Source organism: Sarcophilus harrisii, chromosome 2 (assembly GCF_902635505.1).
Source record: "Sarcophilus harrisii chromosome 2, mSarHar1.11, whole genome shotgun sequence".
NCBI classification, from domain to species: Eukaryota; Metazoa; Chordata; class Mammalia; order Dasyuromorphia; family Dasyuridae; genus Sarcophilus; species Sarcophilus harrisii.
The window spans coordinates 114,092,777-114,111,966 of record NC_045427.1 but is presented as its reverse complement, the minus strand read 5'-3'; the positions used below and the strand labels follow the sequence as shown (position 1 = coordinate 114,111,966).

The 19,190-nt window shown below is 36.1% G+C and overlaps 1 protein-coding gene across 13 annotated transcripts in view; it reads right to left on the bottom strand.

The window, feature by feature from the left end:
- Window positions 1–19,190, bottom strand: part of AAK1 (AP2 associated kinase 1) — a 242,795-nt gene that overhangs the window by 122,308 nt on the left and 101,297 nt on the right. For all 13 annotated transcript variants that reach the window (XM_031950606.1, XM_031950605.1, XM_031950611.1 and 10 more), the window contains exons 3-4: window positions 12,920–13,038; window positions 1,918–2,026 (exon numbers count right to left, since the gene is read on the bottom strand). In XM_031950606.1, the coding sequence (XP_031806466.1) occupies window positions 1,918–2,026; window positions 12,920–13,038 (228 nt within the window). The remainder of the gene's footprint in view (window positions 1–1,917; window positions 2,027–12,919; window positions 13,039–19,190) is intronic.

The window sequence follows — 19,190 nt, the reverse complement described above, 5'->3', positions numbered from 1 at the left end:
ACATAAAGCCTAAAAAGGAATACTAACTCCCTGCTCTCTCTTCTTTGAGATTCAAAGAAGTATTTATTACATGAATAATTCCAGAAATTACAGTTAAGTATTAGACTTTTGTAGACCATGGAGGAAGAATTTTAAAATTATATATGTATGTATGTGTTATAATAATATAGAGGTTAAAAAATATTATCTGGTATGGATATCTGGAATATCTGGTATGAAGTAGATGTTTAATAAATATTTATTAACTAATGAAATAGTCCTCCTGTCTCTCTTGAAAACACTTCATATTTATTATTCATCTATGTGCACATAATCTCCTCTCCTATATCTTAAAAGAGAGTTTTGTGTATAGATGAAACTTTTTTTGTTGTTGTTTACTGAATTGAACTGAATGTAGTCTGACCTGTACTAAGGGCTAGTACAATGGGCCCTTTCTTCTGAATATTATCCTTTTATTAATATAACTCAAGATCATGTCAGCTCTTTGAGTATCTACCTCACTCTGAAAATTCACACCGAGGAGGCAATGCTCTAAAATCTCCAGATTTTACCTTTGAAACCATATCTTCCTCTAATCTGCATTCATACAGTTGATTTCTGGAACCAAAATGAAGGATTTTACATTTAATTCTATTCATTTTCATTTGGCTTGATTGGACCCATTGTTCCAGCCTGTCAAGATATTTATGGATCTTGGTTCTGTCATCCAAAGAGTTGGCACTCCCTCCCTGCTTTATATCATCTGCAAACCTGATAAGCCTGCCATTTATATCTCTGTCCAAGTCACTGATAAAAATGGGGGTCAGGACAGGGAATTACTGGAAATTATAGCCTATAGCTCAGTAGGAACTCAAAAGGACTGAAATTTTAGGTCTTCTTTCTGAACTGGAATAATTCTGACTGGCAGCTGGAGTTTAATGTAGGAAACACAAGACTAGGAGGCAGAAGACCTGAGTTTAAGTTCTGATTCTATCACTTACTAACTGCATGACTCTAAGCAAGTCAATTAACCCCGCTAAGCCTCAATTATATCATCTGCAAAATGGAGATAAAAATACTTGGGCTCTAACTCAGAAAGCTATTGTGAGGAAAGTACTTTGTAAACTAAAGCACATTTTTTTAAAAAGCACTAAAAGATATAAACTATTCATTATTTCCTATAATTTCCTTTCTGGCCTGTCCTTCTTTCCATCACCAAGAGAATTTATCAGAGTGAGGGGGGGGAAAAGTTAAAGGATAGGAAAGAAGGATGAATTACCTGGACATTTTTTAATTCTTAAGTTATCTCTTCTCATAGCTTTGTCATTCAATCTGAAGTGGCCTAATTCCCCAGCTCAGACTTGCAAACATGCAAAGGATCCATAATTTCTTAACATAAGGAATTTTCAGATTAAAAACTTCCTTTCCTAATGTAGATTATAATACAATTAAAGCTTAGAAAACACTTGACATCACCACTGAAATTAAGGTAAATAGAGAAACAAAGTTCTGAGCTGCTCAATTTCTTGGTAAGACTAGCAGTTAACAATAACATGGATTTTTTTCAGCTCCTCAAAAGACCAGAAGGTGGTGGCTCACAGAATTTAGGTGACTTACCCACCTATTTCCTATTTATATAGGAAATATGTAGGCAGAATCTGAATCTGGTCTTACTAATTGTAAGCCCAATAGTCTTTCTCCTATGCAGCACTGCTCCCAGCTCAGACACATATATAAGAAATGAATGTTTTTTGATCACTCTTTCTACTGTTGTTTGTCAAAACCATGTATGATTGAGAACTGAGTCATTTCTTGACCTTCTAAATCCCATTTGACCTATAACCTAGAGATAACAGCATGATTAGCAAAGCAATCGGCAAGCTTTTGACCAAAAAATGCCATGGAAATTATCACAGGTACACATTTGTATGTACTTACCTCGGCAAAAATCCATGAGAATTAGAACTTCCCACACATCGCCACTACTCACATTGTTGATACTAGAATCAATGTAGCCAACAATGTTCTTGTGTCCCGACAGGTCCCTCTGTGAACACAACAAACACAAATTAGGCACTTTTCTCTTAAAGGGAGATAAGATCAAAATGTCTGCCTAAAGCCCAGGTCTGATCGTTTCATTGCACTTTAGAATTTTCAGTAACTCCCCATTGCCTCTAAATTAAAAGGTGAAATTTAATATCTTTCACAACCCAAATCAAAGAATCTTTCCAGACTTATTTTACATTAGATTCTCCACTGATTTAACATCTGTTCTAGCCAAATTAGCTTCCATTTCCTTAGAAGGAATTCTCTATAGCAATCTTTAAACAGGTTACCCTACTCCACCATCCATAGCTGGAAAATATTTATACAATCCTTCAGTCTCTTCAAGCATCAGCTGAAATACTGAAGAACTGTCTAGTTCAGTGCTTTCTGACTCCTCAAATTATATTTATTTATTTGTACCATTTCTAATGCAATGTTAATTCCTTAAGTGTGAAAGCTGTTTTTTATTCATTTTATCTATATATCTAGCACACTGTGAGGTGAAGAAAAATGGTGTGGAATTAGACCTGAGATTTGTGAAATGCCTGCTAACAAAGCAGATGGGCAACTGTTCTGCTGCCTAGTTTTAAGGAACTTTCCCAGGTTCAGTCAGTCTATATCAAAGGAAGAATCTGGATCTGAGGTCTATTATCTGCAATACCAGTTTGCCTCTCCATAAATAACAAGTTAAAGACATATAAAGATAAGTTGGAGGAACTGGGCAGATTTAGCACGGAGAAAAGATTTAGGGGAAATATATGATAGATCCACTATATCCAAAAGCGACATGCACTGCCCTCTGAAAAGTGACAGCTTTCTCCTACTTATAAGTCTTCAGCAAAAAGCTGATTGGCTGTTGCAATGGAGATTCCTAATGAATGGATGCCCATCAAATGGAGAATGGTTGGGTAAATTGTGGTATATGAATGTTATGGAATATTATTGTTCTGTAAGAAATGATCAGCAGGATGAATACAGAGAGGCTTGGAGAGACTTACATGAACTAATGCTGAGTGAAATGAGCAGAACCAGGAGATCATTATATACGTCAACAACAATACTGTATAAAGATGTATTCTGATGGAAATGGATTTCGTTGACAAAGAGACCTAATTCAGTTTCAATTTATCAATGATAGACAGAAGCAGCTACACCCAAAGAAAGAGTACTGGGAAATGAATGTAAACTGTTTGCATTTTTGTTTTTCCTCCCGGGTTATTTTTACCTTCTGAATCCAATTCTCCCTGTGCAACAAGAAAACTGGTTCTGCACACATATATTGTATCTAGGATATACTACGACATATTCAACATATATAGGACTGCTTGCCATCTAGGGGAGGGGGTGGAGGGAGAGAGGGGAAAAATTGGAACAGAAGTGAGTGCAAGGGATAATGTTGTAAAAAATTACCCTGGCATGGGTTCTGTCAATAAAAAGTTATTATAAAAAAAAAGGGAACATTAAAAAAAAATGGAGATTCCTTTTATATATGGATAGACTCTCAAAAAGTGCTTCTAAATCAGAAGGTGACTGAGAAATAAGTGTGTGAAGGGAAGCAGCAGCTTTGGGAAGCTCCAAGAAGGTGAGGTTTCTCAAATTAATGGGATTTTCATTTCAATTCTTAAGCATCTTCTGCTCCTTAAGGCCAAACAGAACAAATCTGATCCCTTCTCCACATATTGCTTGTCAAACATCTGAAGACAGCTATCATTTACTCTCCCAAATTTTCTTTTCTCCAGGCTAATCTGTCTAATTTCTTCAACTTATCCTTATATATCATAAATCTGTTTGTGAAAAGACAAAGTGACATTGCAGATATAGCTCCACTTATTATTGTTAACAGGCATTTGTTCAATAAACAACTGCCAAAGGCAAGATTTGAACTCAGTTCTCTCCAATGTTAAGATAATTTTTATTGCTATGTCAAGTTGCCTCTGTCTTTTCAAAGTAGCAGATGCTTAACAAATGCTCAGAAACTGATACAAAATTCCCACTGGCTTTAGAAACCTCATATTCTCAAAACTACTCAAAGCCATTACCTCTCATGAAGATGGCCTTTCTAGCCCCCTCTTCACAAACTCAATTGACAGTTATCTTCTCCCTTTGACTCAAAATCACAGATTTTAAGAGTATGCCAGAGTGCCCCCATACACAGAAGGAATCTCCACTATAACATGCACAAAAGGCAATTGACCAGCCTTTGATTGAAGGCGTCTAAGTAAGAGGAACACATAGGTCAGTCATACCACTTTTAGACAGTACTAGTTTTTTTAAAAGAAAAATTCAATGGTATTTTATGTTTCCAAATACACATGAAGATAGTTTTCAACATTCATTTTTGCAATTTTGAGTTCCAATTTTTTTCTCCTTCTCCTTCTCTTTTACCTCCCTCCTCCCCAAGACACCAAGGAACCTGATATATATTACATTTACACATTCATTTTAAACATATTTCCATATTTTTAATGGTGTGAAAGAAAAATCAGAACAAAAGGGAAAAACCACGAGAAAGAAAATGCAATAAAAAATGGTAAAAATAGAATGTTTTGATCCTCATTCAGTTTTCATAATTCTATCTGTGGATGCAGATGACATTTTCCATCCCAAGTTCATTAGAATAGTCTTGAATCACTTTATTGCTAAGAAGAGCCAAACCATCACAGCTGATCATCACATGATCTTATTGTTATTATGTACAAAGTTCTCTTGGTTCTGCTCACTTCACTCAGCATCAATTCATGTAAGTCCAGACTTTTCCCAAAGTCTGCTCATCATTTCCCATAGAACAATATTTCATTACGATCATATACCATTATTTAGCCATTCTCCAATTGAGGAGTATCCACTTAATTTACAATTCTTTGCCACCTCAAAAAGAGCTGCTATAAATACTTTTGCACATGTAGGTCCTTTCCCCTCTTTTATAATCCCTTTGGGATACAGACCGAGCAGTGACATTGGGCAGCACTAATTGTTACTAGAGTTTTCTTGATTATCAAGTCTTAATTTACTTCTTTGCATCTTCCATCTGTGGGTCCTACTTCTGCTCCCTTGTGCCAAACATTGTAACGTCCGGACTTGCTTTCTGGAGGATCTCTATGTCTGTGTGTGAGTGTGAGATCAAACTCGAGCACACACTCAAGTCTTGAATCTGCTTATTTCAAGTCCTCTTGGCCCTTACATATCTTAGTACAATTACACCACTACAGCACACTGAGCATGGGTCAACTGTAGAAACATTACATCACCATATTACACTAAGTATATGCCAACTAGAGTGATTACATCATTACATCACACTGAGTAAACACCCTGTTGTATCCTTGTTTCAAGTATACTTTTCCAGAGTTCCAGCCCTCTACAAAACATAACACCTGATCCCTTCTCCCATGATCCCATGACAGTCCTGCAAATATCTGAATATAGCTATCATATATTCTGAATCTTCTTTTCTCTAGGCTAAATCTGTCTAATTCCTTCAACTTATATATCATAATCTCAAGGCCCTTCTCATTCTGAAAGTCTTTCTCTGGAAATGCTCCATTTTATCAATGTCCTTTCAAAACTTTAATGCCTAGAAATGAACACAACATTCCAGATGAGATCTGACAAGGAGAGGCTATAGTCTGACTATCATCACTCTCTGCCTGGAAGCTGTCGTCCTCTTAATGCAGCTATTAGTTGCTGTATTACACTTAAAACTGTTGCTCAGCTTTCAAGTCCATTCCCAGATGTTTTTCAGAAGTGCTATATAACCCTGTCATTCTCATCTAATACTTAAAAAGTTGATTTTGTTGTACCCAAATGCAAGACTATTTACAGTGATCCCTATTGAATTTCATCTTATTAAATTCAGTCCAAAGCTCCAGATTGTCGATATCCTTTTGGAAACTGAAAAGAAACGGCCAGTTAGTTAAAAGGTAAATAAGCAGAAAGTCATCAAAGAAAGCTGTTGTTGTTTGTTCTTCATTCTTGAAGAAGAACCATGACATCAGGGAAGTGGTGACATGATATGCAAATAAGATAGGCTTAAGTGAGAAAGGGCTGTGCAAAAATCACCAGCTTCACCATCTCCTTCAAAGCTATCTGGGTCCAGCGGCAAGATCAGGGCAACTGAGATAATCCTGGATGCAGTGGGAGAGCTTAGCCTTTTAAAGGCTCTGTTTGACTGAGGCAATATCCATTCAGTGATTAAGGCCAGGTAAAACGGAAAGGGGTGGAGGTGGGGGTCCAAAATGTGAAAACCTACAGAACAGCCAAGTCTGAGAAAGGGTCATTGAGTTTAGCAGTTATGAGAAATCGATTAACTTTCTTTAGAGGTCTCCATGAACTAGTAGGGTTATAAGTTGGAAAGTGAATGGGTAGAGGGGTAAGGAAGAGAAGCCAGATAGACAGTTACAACCCATTTAATAAGTTCCTACTGTGAATCATACCCCTCACTAAATACTGAAGGGCTGAAGAGAACGAGATGGTATTTAAACAGAGCAAAGATAAAATTCAAAGATTCAGAGTTGGAAGGATTCTTTGAGGAGGAAACTAAGTAACTTGTCCATAGTGGCACAATCAGTAAATCTTAAGAGGCAAAATTTAAAACAGGGCTTTCTGATTTCAAAAGCAACACTCTATCCATTATACCAAATTACCTCTTAATTCTACACTTGAGTTTAAGAAATCAACTTTCTAAGTACAAGTGCACATTCAATAAATCAATAGTCAAAAATGCGTATGTTATCCTGGATTGCAATAAGCAGGGAAATCCTTGAACTAACCATTTCAAATCAACTAACCAATATTGTAATCTCTCCACCTACAACCCCTAAATCCTTAATTTCCTCTTTCAGTTTCATCTTTCCTACACCTAGTCTTCATCCTCACAGGAAGTCAAACATCTCCTGATTGGTTATTCTCTCCCCAGAATCACCATTTTAGGATAGATATTAGTCATGTTTTCCCTTATTCATGCTTATATTGTCATTGTATTCCTCCTTTATCTTCTCCTTATCAGTTACACTGTCATTGAGACCATTCTACTCCAACTCCTCCATTTATTGCTTTCACTCACTCCCATTCACTATCATCTTTCCATATTCCTACCATTCCATTATTAGTCTTTCTTTCCCCTTCAGTCTTGACCCAGTGTCTGACTATCTCTACCACATGCCATCAGGCATCCTTGGATCCTCCTTTCCCTATAAAATTCAGCCTTGCCAAACATAGCCTTGAGTTATCTCCCCACCTAACTTCTCTGTTCCTACTTACATTCCAGGTTGAAGAAATAATAGGCATCTACCTTAAGCTTCCCCTTCTCCTCCACTCTACAGCTCAAAATCTCACTTCATCACCTCCTAATGTACTGCCTTCTTTACTTCAGTCTCTGTCAAAAAGATAGATCTTCATGTCAAAGCTCATAGATGCTCTTAATTCCATCCCTTCCCACTTCCTCTGGAAACTCACTTGTATAATCGTTCCCTCTCTCTCATCCATAATCTCTCTCTTTATTCAGTGGTTCTCTTTCCTTGAAGCTTACAAAAAGGCTTAGATTTCATCTGTCCTTTAACATTTTTTTATTGATTTCTCCATTTCATCTTCTCCTTTTCACAGCTAAAATCCTGGAAAGGGCTATGTATTAATCTCATTGCCTTCATATTGTGTTCCCAATCCCTTACAGTCTAACTTCCAATACCATCTCTCCACTCACTACTCTATCATTTTTGGTCTTCTATGATACTGCTTCCATAATAGTGCTCATTCTTGGTTCTTCTATCAGTTGATTGGCTTATTTTCATTTTCCTCCTTTCATTCACAAAAACTGAGTGTGTCCCAGTACTCTATCCTGGACTCTCTCCTCCTCTCTCTATACTTGCTCTGAGTTATCTCATGAATTTCCAAGGATTCAGTTATCATCTCTATTCCCAAATGCACATATCCAGCCATCATTTCTCTTCTGACTTCTAGTCCCACATTAGCAACATCTTCACCTGCTTGTTCCATATGCATTTCAAACTCAGTATGTTGAGAAATGGGAAAGTACTGATTTGTATCTTTTGATTTTGTTTTCTTTTAAGACTAGTATGTCATCTCTGAGGTGTTAGGTAATGTGGTTAAATTAAATTATTTTTAAGAGTTCTGTCTTTATTATCCAAAAAAACCTGGAATACTGATATAACTAACTGGTCAAGTTAGTTAACTTCTGAAACTCTGAAAGATGGTTAAGTAGCAGAAAAAGTTCTGACCTGTACTGGTAAAGGGAATTTCTTCATCTGGAAATAGTTCTCTTCAATTAAATAGTTCTCTATTATCTCTCATCATTCAATGAAAATTCAATGAATTTTCTATCATCAACTCTCAATGAATAGTTCTTTATTCACTGAAATCACAAGTCTAATTCCTATCCACTTAAAAAAAAATTGGGAGTGGTTATACTAAAGGCAATTGCCCTTAAGGATGTACCCAGGATAACACACCTAGTTATGTGTCTGAATCTGCATTTGAACTCAGATCCCCCTGACTCTAGATCTGGCATTCTATCCACTGCTCCACCTACCTGTACCTTTAGAATTTTTTTTTTGCTGAGGCAATTGGGGTTAAGTGACTTGCCCAAGGTCACACAGCTAGGAAGTATTAAGTATCTGAGATCAAATTTGAACTCAGGTCCTCCTGACTTCAGGGTAGGTGCTCTATCCACTGTGCCACCTAGCTGCCCCCCTTTATAATTTTTAAAACAAATAAAGGCCTAGGAAATTGATGATTACAAATGTGATGTTTGAAAAAAAAAGTTAATAGGATACACAGCTAAAATACAGCCTTACAATTGAATCATAATAATCACTAAACTCATTAATGATAATGATAGAGCACCTTAAGTATAAATTCATTTATTAAGACTAATGAATAAACTTTCTGAAAGCTGAAATCATCACAAACCATAACAAAGTTACAGAAAATCTGGGGCTGAGATAACTTCCCTCTAGATTTTTCTAATACCAATATCTAGCTTGGGAATCAACCTGTCTATCCTTATCACTAAATTTCAAAATGAACTTGCAAAACATGTTTATTTTTCATTTTATGTGTGTAAAAGAACAACTTGAATTTCAGGTATTTACTTTAAAACCTTAGAGGTATCTGGTCAATTTATTAGCTATATAGTCCCTCTGACATTTTCAATCAGTTTGTCTCATTTTTATTCTCTGAACAAGCAGGGCTCCCTATTTCCACAATGCCTGAAGGTTATGTTTAGATTAACTATTCTCTTCCAAATAGTTTTTATCATCCCTTTAGAGCTTTTGCACTGAATTCTATTAGGGACAATTTATATAGAGCTGTCCAATGCCAGATGAAATTAAGCAGCTAGAAATTCCTCATCCAAGCAATAAATGATTGCTGAAAAAGGAATGGTGAGTGCCAGATAAAAATAGAAGTCAAGGAATTGAGTTTTCTTCCCTCAGGTTGGCCTCAGATATTTAGCACCTGTGTGATACTGGGAAAATCACTTGATCTCTTTCTTTTTTAGTCTTTTCTTTGTAAAAGGGGAATAATAATAGTACTTAATCCTCAAAGTTGTTATAAGGATAAAATGAAATGTATATATCTTAAGTGATATAAATATTTGAATATATATCACTTTTGGGATATATATATATATATATATATATATATATATATACATACATATATATGGTAGCTATTAATGACTAAAGCTTTTTTCTTGTACAATAAAATCCAGAATTTGGATCCCAGTGGCCACCTATCTCATACCTGAACAATAATTTCTCCTACATTATACCTAACAAAGAATTTTGCAAATTTTGCATGAGGGAGAACTCACTATCTCAAGCAGGCTTTGCTTGAAGCCCTCTACCCAGGGAGAATTCACTACCTCCCAAAGCAACTTATTCTGCTTTTGGATAATTCTACTTATCTAAATGTGTTTCTTTGCCACCTGTACTTAACTGCTTCCAATTCTGCTTTCTAGAGTCAAGTCGAATGAGTATAATTCCATTTTTATGCATCGACAGTTTCTTCTCTAGGCTAAACCATCACCCACCCCCATATGGCAGGAGCACAATGACCTTTATCATCCTGGTTAGTGTCCAGTTTCTCTTCCCTTAATGGTGGTAAACCCAGAAACAGAACACTAGGTGGGAGCTGATCAAGATAGAGTTCTCCTTCAATTCCATGTAATACTGCATTTGCTCAATGATGATTCAAAAGGAAATGGCAATCACAGGAGACTTACTGGCCTTAGAGACAAAAAACCTGAGCTGATGTCTCAACTCCATTTATAAGCTGTAAGACCTCAAGCAAATCACTTAACTCTTTTGGGCTGCATTTTCCTCCATTGTAAAATGATGGGGTTGGACTCCATGACCCTAAATTCCATCCTAGCTCTAAAATTTATGATTTACATAAACTTCTATCATTCCCATGCCAAATCTGACCCTCCCTGAATTTGTTTTTATTTGGAAAATGAGATTTATTTAAGGGAGTGGATGGAAATGAAATTGATTTTCTGAAGCCAAAATTAATCAGAGATTCTTTTAGGTCATGTCCTCTAGAGGGTCCAGATGAAAGAACAAATGATGCCTTTACATTTAATGAAACACAAATCAGCTGTGATCCATCTCATGTGGTCTATAAATCCTAAGAAAAAATAATTGGGAATCTGAAAAAAAAATCTGGGTTAATGCCAAATAAGAAAGATAGCCACAATCTATTAGTGAGAATCCATCTATCTGCCAGCCAGAGCAAGATAATTTTCTAAAATGGGACCCCTGTGCAATTAACTAAGAAGCATCAATAAAGCCAACTGATCAAACCCCAATACACTGCAATCTCACTTACTTCATCTATTGAAGACTCAAAGCATGAAAGAGACATATATTCTTGTTCTGCAAATATGGAAAGACCAAAGGCTGCAGCGCATATATATATGGTCTTCACAGATCTAAATATCAAAAGGAGCAAGAGCCTTCAAAGACAATCTAATCCAATTCATTCATATTACAGATGAAAAAAACTGAAGTCTACTTGGAGTAGAGATAAAAAAAAAATTTTTTTTAAAAAGAAGTAAAAAACTATGGGGATGGAATATTGCACAGCTTTGCAAACTGAGGCAAACAGGGTTCAGGGATTTTTCCAGAGTCACACAGCTAGTAAGTATCTCTGGCCAGATTGGAAATTGGGAAGATGAATCTTTGCAACTTAGGTCTAGCACTCTAGTCATTGTGCCACCTTGTTACTCCAGCAGGATAGTACAGAGACATATTATTTCCATAGATGGTAAGGCCTTAGGACAAATCACATTGTGGAGCTTCTCCTTTCAACTCAACAGAAATAAATGCCAGAATATTAATATTATCCAGTCTAATCTTTCACTTTAAAAAATTGTTTTTTGGAAAGTTACTAAAGTGTCAGAAAGTATTAAGGGTTAAAGCAAGGACTTGAATGGCATTGTAGAAAGTGCCTATGTTCTTACATCAGAGGAATAGGGCTCAAATCTCACCTGAGTGACCTTGGGCAAAACACAATCTCATATGTAAAATGAAGATGTTGGACCAGATTTCTCAGAGGTCCCACCCAACTCTAGATCTATGATTTTCCAGCTTGAAATCCATTCCTCTCTTTTCACTACCACTTGCTGGAGAAAGCTCCTTCGCAGTTTTTTCTCCTCCAGAAAGCAGCAAAGGAACCCTGCCCCCATCTTTGCTTTGCCTTGTTCTTGGGATGACTATACCCACAATTTCAAAAAAATTAAGTATCCTCTCAGAGAAAGATTCCTCTGACTGAATATACTCTATATGATTTTGTTTATTCCATTCAGTTTTTAAAGAACTGAAGTACAGAAATATCATTGTCATCATCACTATCATTACAAATTGTAGTTTATTAAGGAATTTGCTTATCACAATTACTAAATATCACAATTACTAGGTTAGAACCATAACTAGAATCCAGGTCTTCTCATTCTTGTGTTCCTTTCAAGATATCCCAGTTATTTCTCAAAGTCACAAAAAACAAAGTTAAATTCTGAAATTAATAGAATCATAAATCTCAGAAATCTTTCATCTCCTGCTTCCACTCTCTGGCCTTCTCCTTCATGTCCCAGCAACATTTTCACCCAGAAAATGCCTATATTCCTATAGCCTTTTCTTGATAGAAGATCCTTCTATCCATAAAGCCCCATCCTCTAGTCAAATTATTCAGGTAAATATATTTTAATGAAGTGTCAAAGCCAGTCAGGTTCACTTCTTTACTTTTCTCAATGGCTATTTCATCCCACCTATTCTCCAGCTGAAATCCCCTTAATAATAGTCCTGGAAGGGTGTTATTTACCTTTTGCTTCAGACTTCCAGGGATTGGGGATTTACTGCATCCCTTGAGGCAGCCTTTTGTAATTTAAGGCATTTCTAATTTGTAGGCAGTTTTTCTTTATGAACTAAAAACTGCATCCTTCAACCTTGCATCCATGGTTTAACCCAATCATCAAGTTGTTATCTTCATGGATTCCAAAGTTTTTTCATAAAAAGAGTCTAATAATACCCACCACTGAAAATCAATCAAAGCAGATTTTTCTACATTGCCTGTAGAAGCTCCTAATGGATCTGGATGAAGTGACAGAATAAAGAAATGATCCTATTTGTCATCTTCCAAAGTATCAAATATAAGGGAAAGTAACTTAGATTTATATTTGTAATGATGCTTTAGACACAAGAAACAATTAACTAAAAGGAAAAGGATATTTAAAGTTTCTTTGCTTAAGATCTAATATCTAAGACAAATAAATATGTGGAATTTATATATCCTTATATATTTGTATCAGTTCCTTAAATTGATATAAATGATATAATTTATTATTGTTTCATAAATGTTTAACTGAAATGAACTAACTTACCATGATCTGGATTTCTCTCTTGCATACTTGGAGGTCATGTTCATTGTTGACAAACATGCGTTTGAGGGCACACTTCATCCCATTGCTTGTTCTCACCAGGAAGACAATGGCAAATCCCCCTAGGAAAGAAACAGACAGTTTTTTCAAAGTCCCAACCTGGCCACAGCTAAGTTAGGTTCAAGTGTGGTATTTTACTAGATCTACAGTATTAAGAATGATTTAAGGGCCTGGACAAGTCAACTCAAGATTTCTCTGAAGATCCTGGTTGGATTAGGCAGGAGGAGAGAGGATTCCCTGCTTCTCCCATGCACAGTGAAACGTACTAAATAAAGTTAGAAAAACATGGAGACAGGATAAGAAATCAATCACTGATCTGAAACATTTATTAAGAACCTACTGTATACTCAGAGTTAGGTACTGGGGAATTTAAGTAGAACAAATCAACAAACAAAAAGTGAAAAATACCCCACTTTCACTTAAAAGCAGACTTAGTAGTCTTAATTAAGTACTTAGTACTCACTTTAAAGCAAAAGTAGTCATCCACATTATTGGGAATGAAATCAACACAGGAAGTTTTGTTAAAGCTGAGGTATTTTCTACTTAGCCAAACCCACCTGTTTTGAAGAAGGCTAGGGAAGGAAAGGGTTAAGTTTAACTCTTCCCCTAAAAAGTACAAGGCTCGAATGGCTCAGTGTCATGGGACACAAACTCCCATATTATCTATGTGTACTTGTGTGGTTACTTCATTCAAGACTCATGAATAGCCCAATTACTAAATCATAACAAAGCAATCCCCCCAAAATAAAAATTTGACAAAACCAAATTAAATGACTTGGGGAAAAATATTTTTGGCATTCCGATGACAAATTGTTTTGCCTGACTATGCACATTTGTTAAAAGGGTTTTTATTTTGTTCTGTTTTGGAAGAGGATGGTGGTGATAATGAAACTTGGGAGGGAAAGAAAACAAATGCTTGTTAATTGAAAAGAAATAAAATTTAATTAAAGGGAGGGTAAGTCATTTAACCTTTGAACCTCAATTTTCTCATATAATATAATATGAGGGGTTTTGACTAATATGAAAGGTTTTGAAGGTCTCTGAGGTCTCTTTCCATTCTAGATATAACAAAGACTTTATATTCTTAAAGGTGAGATTCATCACATAATTACATATTTGCAATATACAGAACAAATGCAAAAACAAAAGCAAGGTGGTTAAATACAAAGTTTTTTTAGGAGAATGCTAGCAATTGGAGTTATCAGAAAAGTTTTCCGTGTGAAAGGTGGTAAATGAGCTGTAGCATTTAGAATGAGGCAAATAGAAGAGATCTGGTACCCAAAATTCAGAAGTAACTGAATATAGTACTTAACAAACTAGAGGGCACCAACTCCTTGGATAAAGTATTCAACAAAAATTAGCAAAACTGGAAAGAATCTGGGATAGACTAGGCTTAGAGCAATATTTTATACCACATATCACAATGAGCTCCAACTGCATACATCACCCAAAAACTTAATTAGCCAGGCAGGGTTATTATGGCTAAGAGAAGGATTCTTTATTTTTTTTTTCTTGCAAGTCCTTTTTTTTTTTTATTTTTTTTTTATTTTTTATTTAATAGCCTTTTATTTACAGGTTATATGTATGGGTAACTTTACAGCATTAACAATTGCCAAACCTCTTGTTCCAATTTTTCACCTCTTACCCCCCCACCCTCTCCCCCAGATGGCAGGATGACCAGTAGATGTTAAATATATTAAAATATAAATTAGATACACAATAAGTATACATGACCAAACCGTTATTTTGCTGTACAAAAAGAATCAGACTCTGAAATATTGTACAATTAGCTTGTGAAGGAAATCAAAAATGCAGGTGTGCATAAATATAGGGATTGGGAATTCAATGTAATGGTTTTTAGTCATCTCCCAGAGTTCTTTTTCTGGGCATAGCTAGTTCAGTTCATTACTGCTCCATTAGAAATGATTTGGTTGATCTCGTTGCTGAGGATAGCCAGGTCCATCAGAACTGGTCATCATATAGTATTGTTGTTGAAGTATATAATGATCTCCTGGTCCTGCTCATTTCACTCAGCATCACTTTGTGTAAGTTTCTCCAGGCCTTTCTGAAATCATCCTGTTGGTCATTTCTTACAGAACAATAATATTCCATAATATTCATATACCACAATTTATTCAGCCATTCTCTAACTGATGAGCATCCACTCAGTTTCCAGTTTCTAGCCACTACAAAGAGGGCTGCCACAAACATTCGTGCACATACAGGTCCCTTTCCCTTCTTTATGATCTCTTTGGGATATAAGCCCAGTAGTAACACTGTTGGTCAAAGGGTATGCACAGTTTGATAACTTTTTGAGCATAGTTCCAAACTACAAGAGAAGGATTCTTGATCAAATAAAAGTCTCACAAAAGATGGAATGAACAATTTTGATTACATGTAGATGCTTACTATGAGCCTTCAACTAAAAAAACTTATAATTCATTTATATAATGCTCTGGACAAGTCATTTAACCTCAGTTTTCTCATCTGTAAAATGAACTGAAGGACAAAATTGCAAACCATTCCAGTAAATCTGCCAAGAAAACCACAAATAGGCTCATGAAGAGTCAAAGATGATCAAATAACAACAAAAATCATGCACAGTAAATTAAATAAAAAAGAATAATGAAGATGTTGACCTCAGCGCCATTTCTATCTGAGCTCCAATCAAAAAGATGAGAACAATAATAATAAATGTTTATGTAGTCCATTAAGATTTGTAAACTGCTTTAATGCTCACAATATTCCTTCCAGATAGGCAATCTTGGTCTTGTTATTTGTCCCCCTTTACAGACAAGAAAACTCAAATCTTACACAAATTAAATAACTTGCCCAGGATCTTACAAATAGTTCCAGAGACTGAATTCAGAGCAGCTAGGTGGCCCAGTAGACGGTGCGAGGCCTGAAGTCAGAAAGACTCATTTTCCTGTGACAGTGGGAAATGAAGTAATTTCATTCTGCCTCAGTTTCTTGAATACTACTCAAGAAAAGGAGAGTGCTACTGACTGCAATCAGTGACTGAGAGATTGCAAGAAATCTGTGAAACAAAATGAACAGGCAGAAATGAAAAGTAATAGGAGAGTTTGGAATTTTTCTGGCAAAGCTAGTATTGAATGATTTCTACGAGCTGAAGTTATTATTTGCACTGGGAGCAATTAGAGCATGAACAAGAGTCGGCTAATTACTGGCTAAATACCTGAGAGAGCAGAAGAGGAAGTATAAAACAAAAGTGCTTTATGAAAGTAAGAACTCCTGAATACATGACAACAGGGCCCAAAAAAGACAAAGAACATTCATGGAAGCTCGCCACAGTACTTCCCAAGAAGAATAATCACAGGAGACACAAGTAAATGGAGGCTCTTAATGTCTGTAGGTTTGTTGAGTGGGAACATTCACCATTTTAGTGACTTGCAAAGTAATCTAAAAATTACACTCTTGAAAGAGAAGATCACAAGACTAAGGGGCAGTTGTGCCTCTGCTTTCCAACTTACTAGAAAGAGTAGAATACTCCTCTGCAGGGCAGAAGAAAAAAGAGAGATCATGCTTTAGTGGAAAAAGTATTAGAGGACCTGAATTCAAATCCCATCTCTTAAATTTACCAATTACAAAACCTTGGCCCTCAGTTTCCTCATTTGTAAAATGTGGGGGAATCTCTAAGGTTTCTTCCACCTTAGATCCATTGATCCCATGAAAAAAAGAACAAGGCAGAATTAGTTTCTAATGAAAGAGAGGAATTCAAATCAGAATTATTTAGGATTGCCAAGAAGTTAGAAAGTAGAATAAAATTGTAATGAAAGAGGGAAGAAAATGAAAGACATTTGGAGCATCTAAAAACATGGTACAAGGTTCTTTACAAAAAGGATGGCTCTGGACATTTCTGAAGAGTCAGGGGCTTTCCTTTCCCCATGAAAGGGTAAAAGAACTTTATAAATGTCACCAGGATCTGTCATTGATTCAATGCAAAAGAAAAGATACTTTTGGGGTGGGAGGAAGGGGCTGGAAACAGCCATGTATCTTCCCATGGAAAGATGGGATGGAGAACCCTCTGAGAGTTCTTAGTCAAACCTAAGGCTTACCATTCATTATGATGATCCATTTTTGAACTGATAATATTGCCAAGAATAATTTGGAAAGAATCTCTAAGGATTATGAATGGTTGGTCAAAAAGTTAAACTAAGATGTCTCACAGATGGCATTTTCAACAGAGATACCAATGGAAGGGGAAAGAATGGTTGTTATAGGAAGGGAACAGTAAAACTGATCCAACCATTCTGGAGAACAATATGGAACTATGACAGAAGGGCTATCAAACTGTGCACACCTTTTGATACAGCAGGTTCTCTATGGGGCCTGTATCCCAAAGAGATCATAAAGGAAGGAAAAGGACCCATAGGTGCAAAAATGTTTGTGGCAGCCCTTTTTGTAATGGCAGGAAACTGGAAACTGAGTGGATGCCCATCAATTGGAGCATGGCTGAACAAGTGTTGGTCTATGAATGTTATGGAATATTATTGTTCTGTAAGAAATAATGAGCAGGATGATTTCAGAGAGACCTAGAGGGACTTACATGAGCTGCTGCTGAGTGAAATGAGTAGAACCAAGAGAACATTGTATAGATTATATGATGATATGCAATTTTAATATTCAGCCTCTTTTCTTTTCATTAAAGCTTTTTATTTACAAAACATATGCATGGGTAATTTTTCAACATTGACCCTTGCAAAGCCTTCTGTTCCAAACTATCCCATCCTTCCCTTCTATCCCCTCCCTTAGATGACAGATAGTCCAATACATGTTAAATATGTTAAAATATGTGTTAAATCCAATATTATATATACATATTTATATAGTTATCTTGCTGCACAAGAAAAATCAGATCAAGAAGGGAAAACAAAAGAAAACAAAATGCAAGCAAACAACAACAGAAAGAGTAAGAATGTTATGTTGTGCTCCACACTCAGCTCCCATGATCCTCTCTTTGGGTGTAGACAACTCTCTTCATTACTGAACTGCAACTGGTTTGAAGAGAACCACGTCGATCAGAATTGATCATTGTATAATCTTCTTGTTGCCATGTGCAATGATCTCCTGGTTCTGATCATTTCACTCAGCATCAGTTCATGTAAGTCTCTCCAGACCTCTCTGAAATCATCCTGTTGGTCATTTCTTACAGAATAATAATATTCCATGATATTCATATACCACAATTTATTCAACCATTCTCCAACTAATGAGCATCCACTCCGTTTCCAGTTTCTAGCCACTACAAAAAGGGCTGCCACAAACATTCGTGCACATACAGGTCCCTTTCCCTTCTTTATAATCTCTTTGGGATATAATCCCAGTAGTAACACTGCTGGATCAAAGGGTATGCACAGTTTGATAACTTTTTGAGCATAGTTCCAAATTGCTCTCCAGAATGGTTGGATCCATTCACAACTTCACCAACAATGTATCAGTTGGACAGGGTCTTTTCAACAGTGAGATAATTCAGGCTAGTTCCAATGGTTTTGTGATGAAGAGGAGCCAGAAGAAGGACTGTGGGGACTGAGTGTGGATCATAGCATAGTATTTTCACTTTGTTGGATCATAACATCGTATTTTTTACTTTGTTCGCTGTTGTTTGCTTGCATTTTGTTTTCTTTCTCATTTTTTAACCTTTTTAATCTGATTTTTCTTGTGCAGCATGATAATTGTGTAAATACATAGAATTGCATATGTTTAACATATATTGTACTACTTGCTTCTAGAGAAGGGAATGGAGGAAGAAAGGGAGAAAAAAATTTGGAACAAGGTTTTGCAAGGGTGAATGTTGAAAACTATGTGTATGTCTTGAAAATAAGAAGCTTTAAATAAACAAAAAGACAAAAATAATTAAAACCAAAAAAAGGAAGTGAACAGTTGTATAAGATAATGATGTCAAAGACTGGAACTTGGCATTCTGGAACAATGAAGGACTTTTAGAATAAAGAACATCAAGGCCTGGGAGGAATTTGTTTCCTTGAAGACTGGCTGATCATATTAAATTAAAAGGAAATGGGGAAGAAGGAAAGTGCCCAAATCCAACAAGTATGAAATTCAACAACACTAGAGGTCCTCAGTTATCCACAGGAAGCAAAAAGTGGGTAAAATGCGCTGAAACCATACTCCTAGATTCAGATGTCTGAGCACCATTGTGAGGGAGAAGAGCATAGCACTGTCTATGGTGACCAAT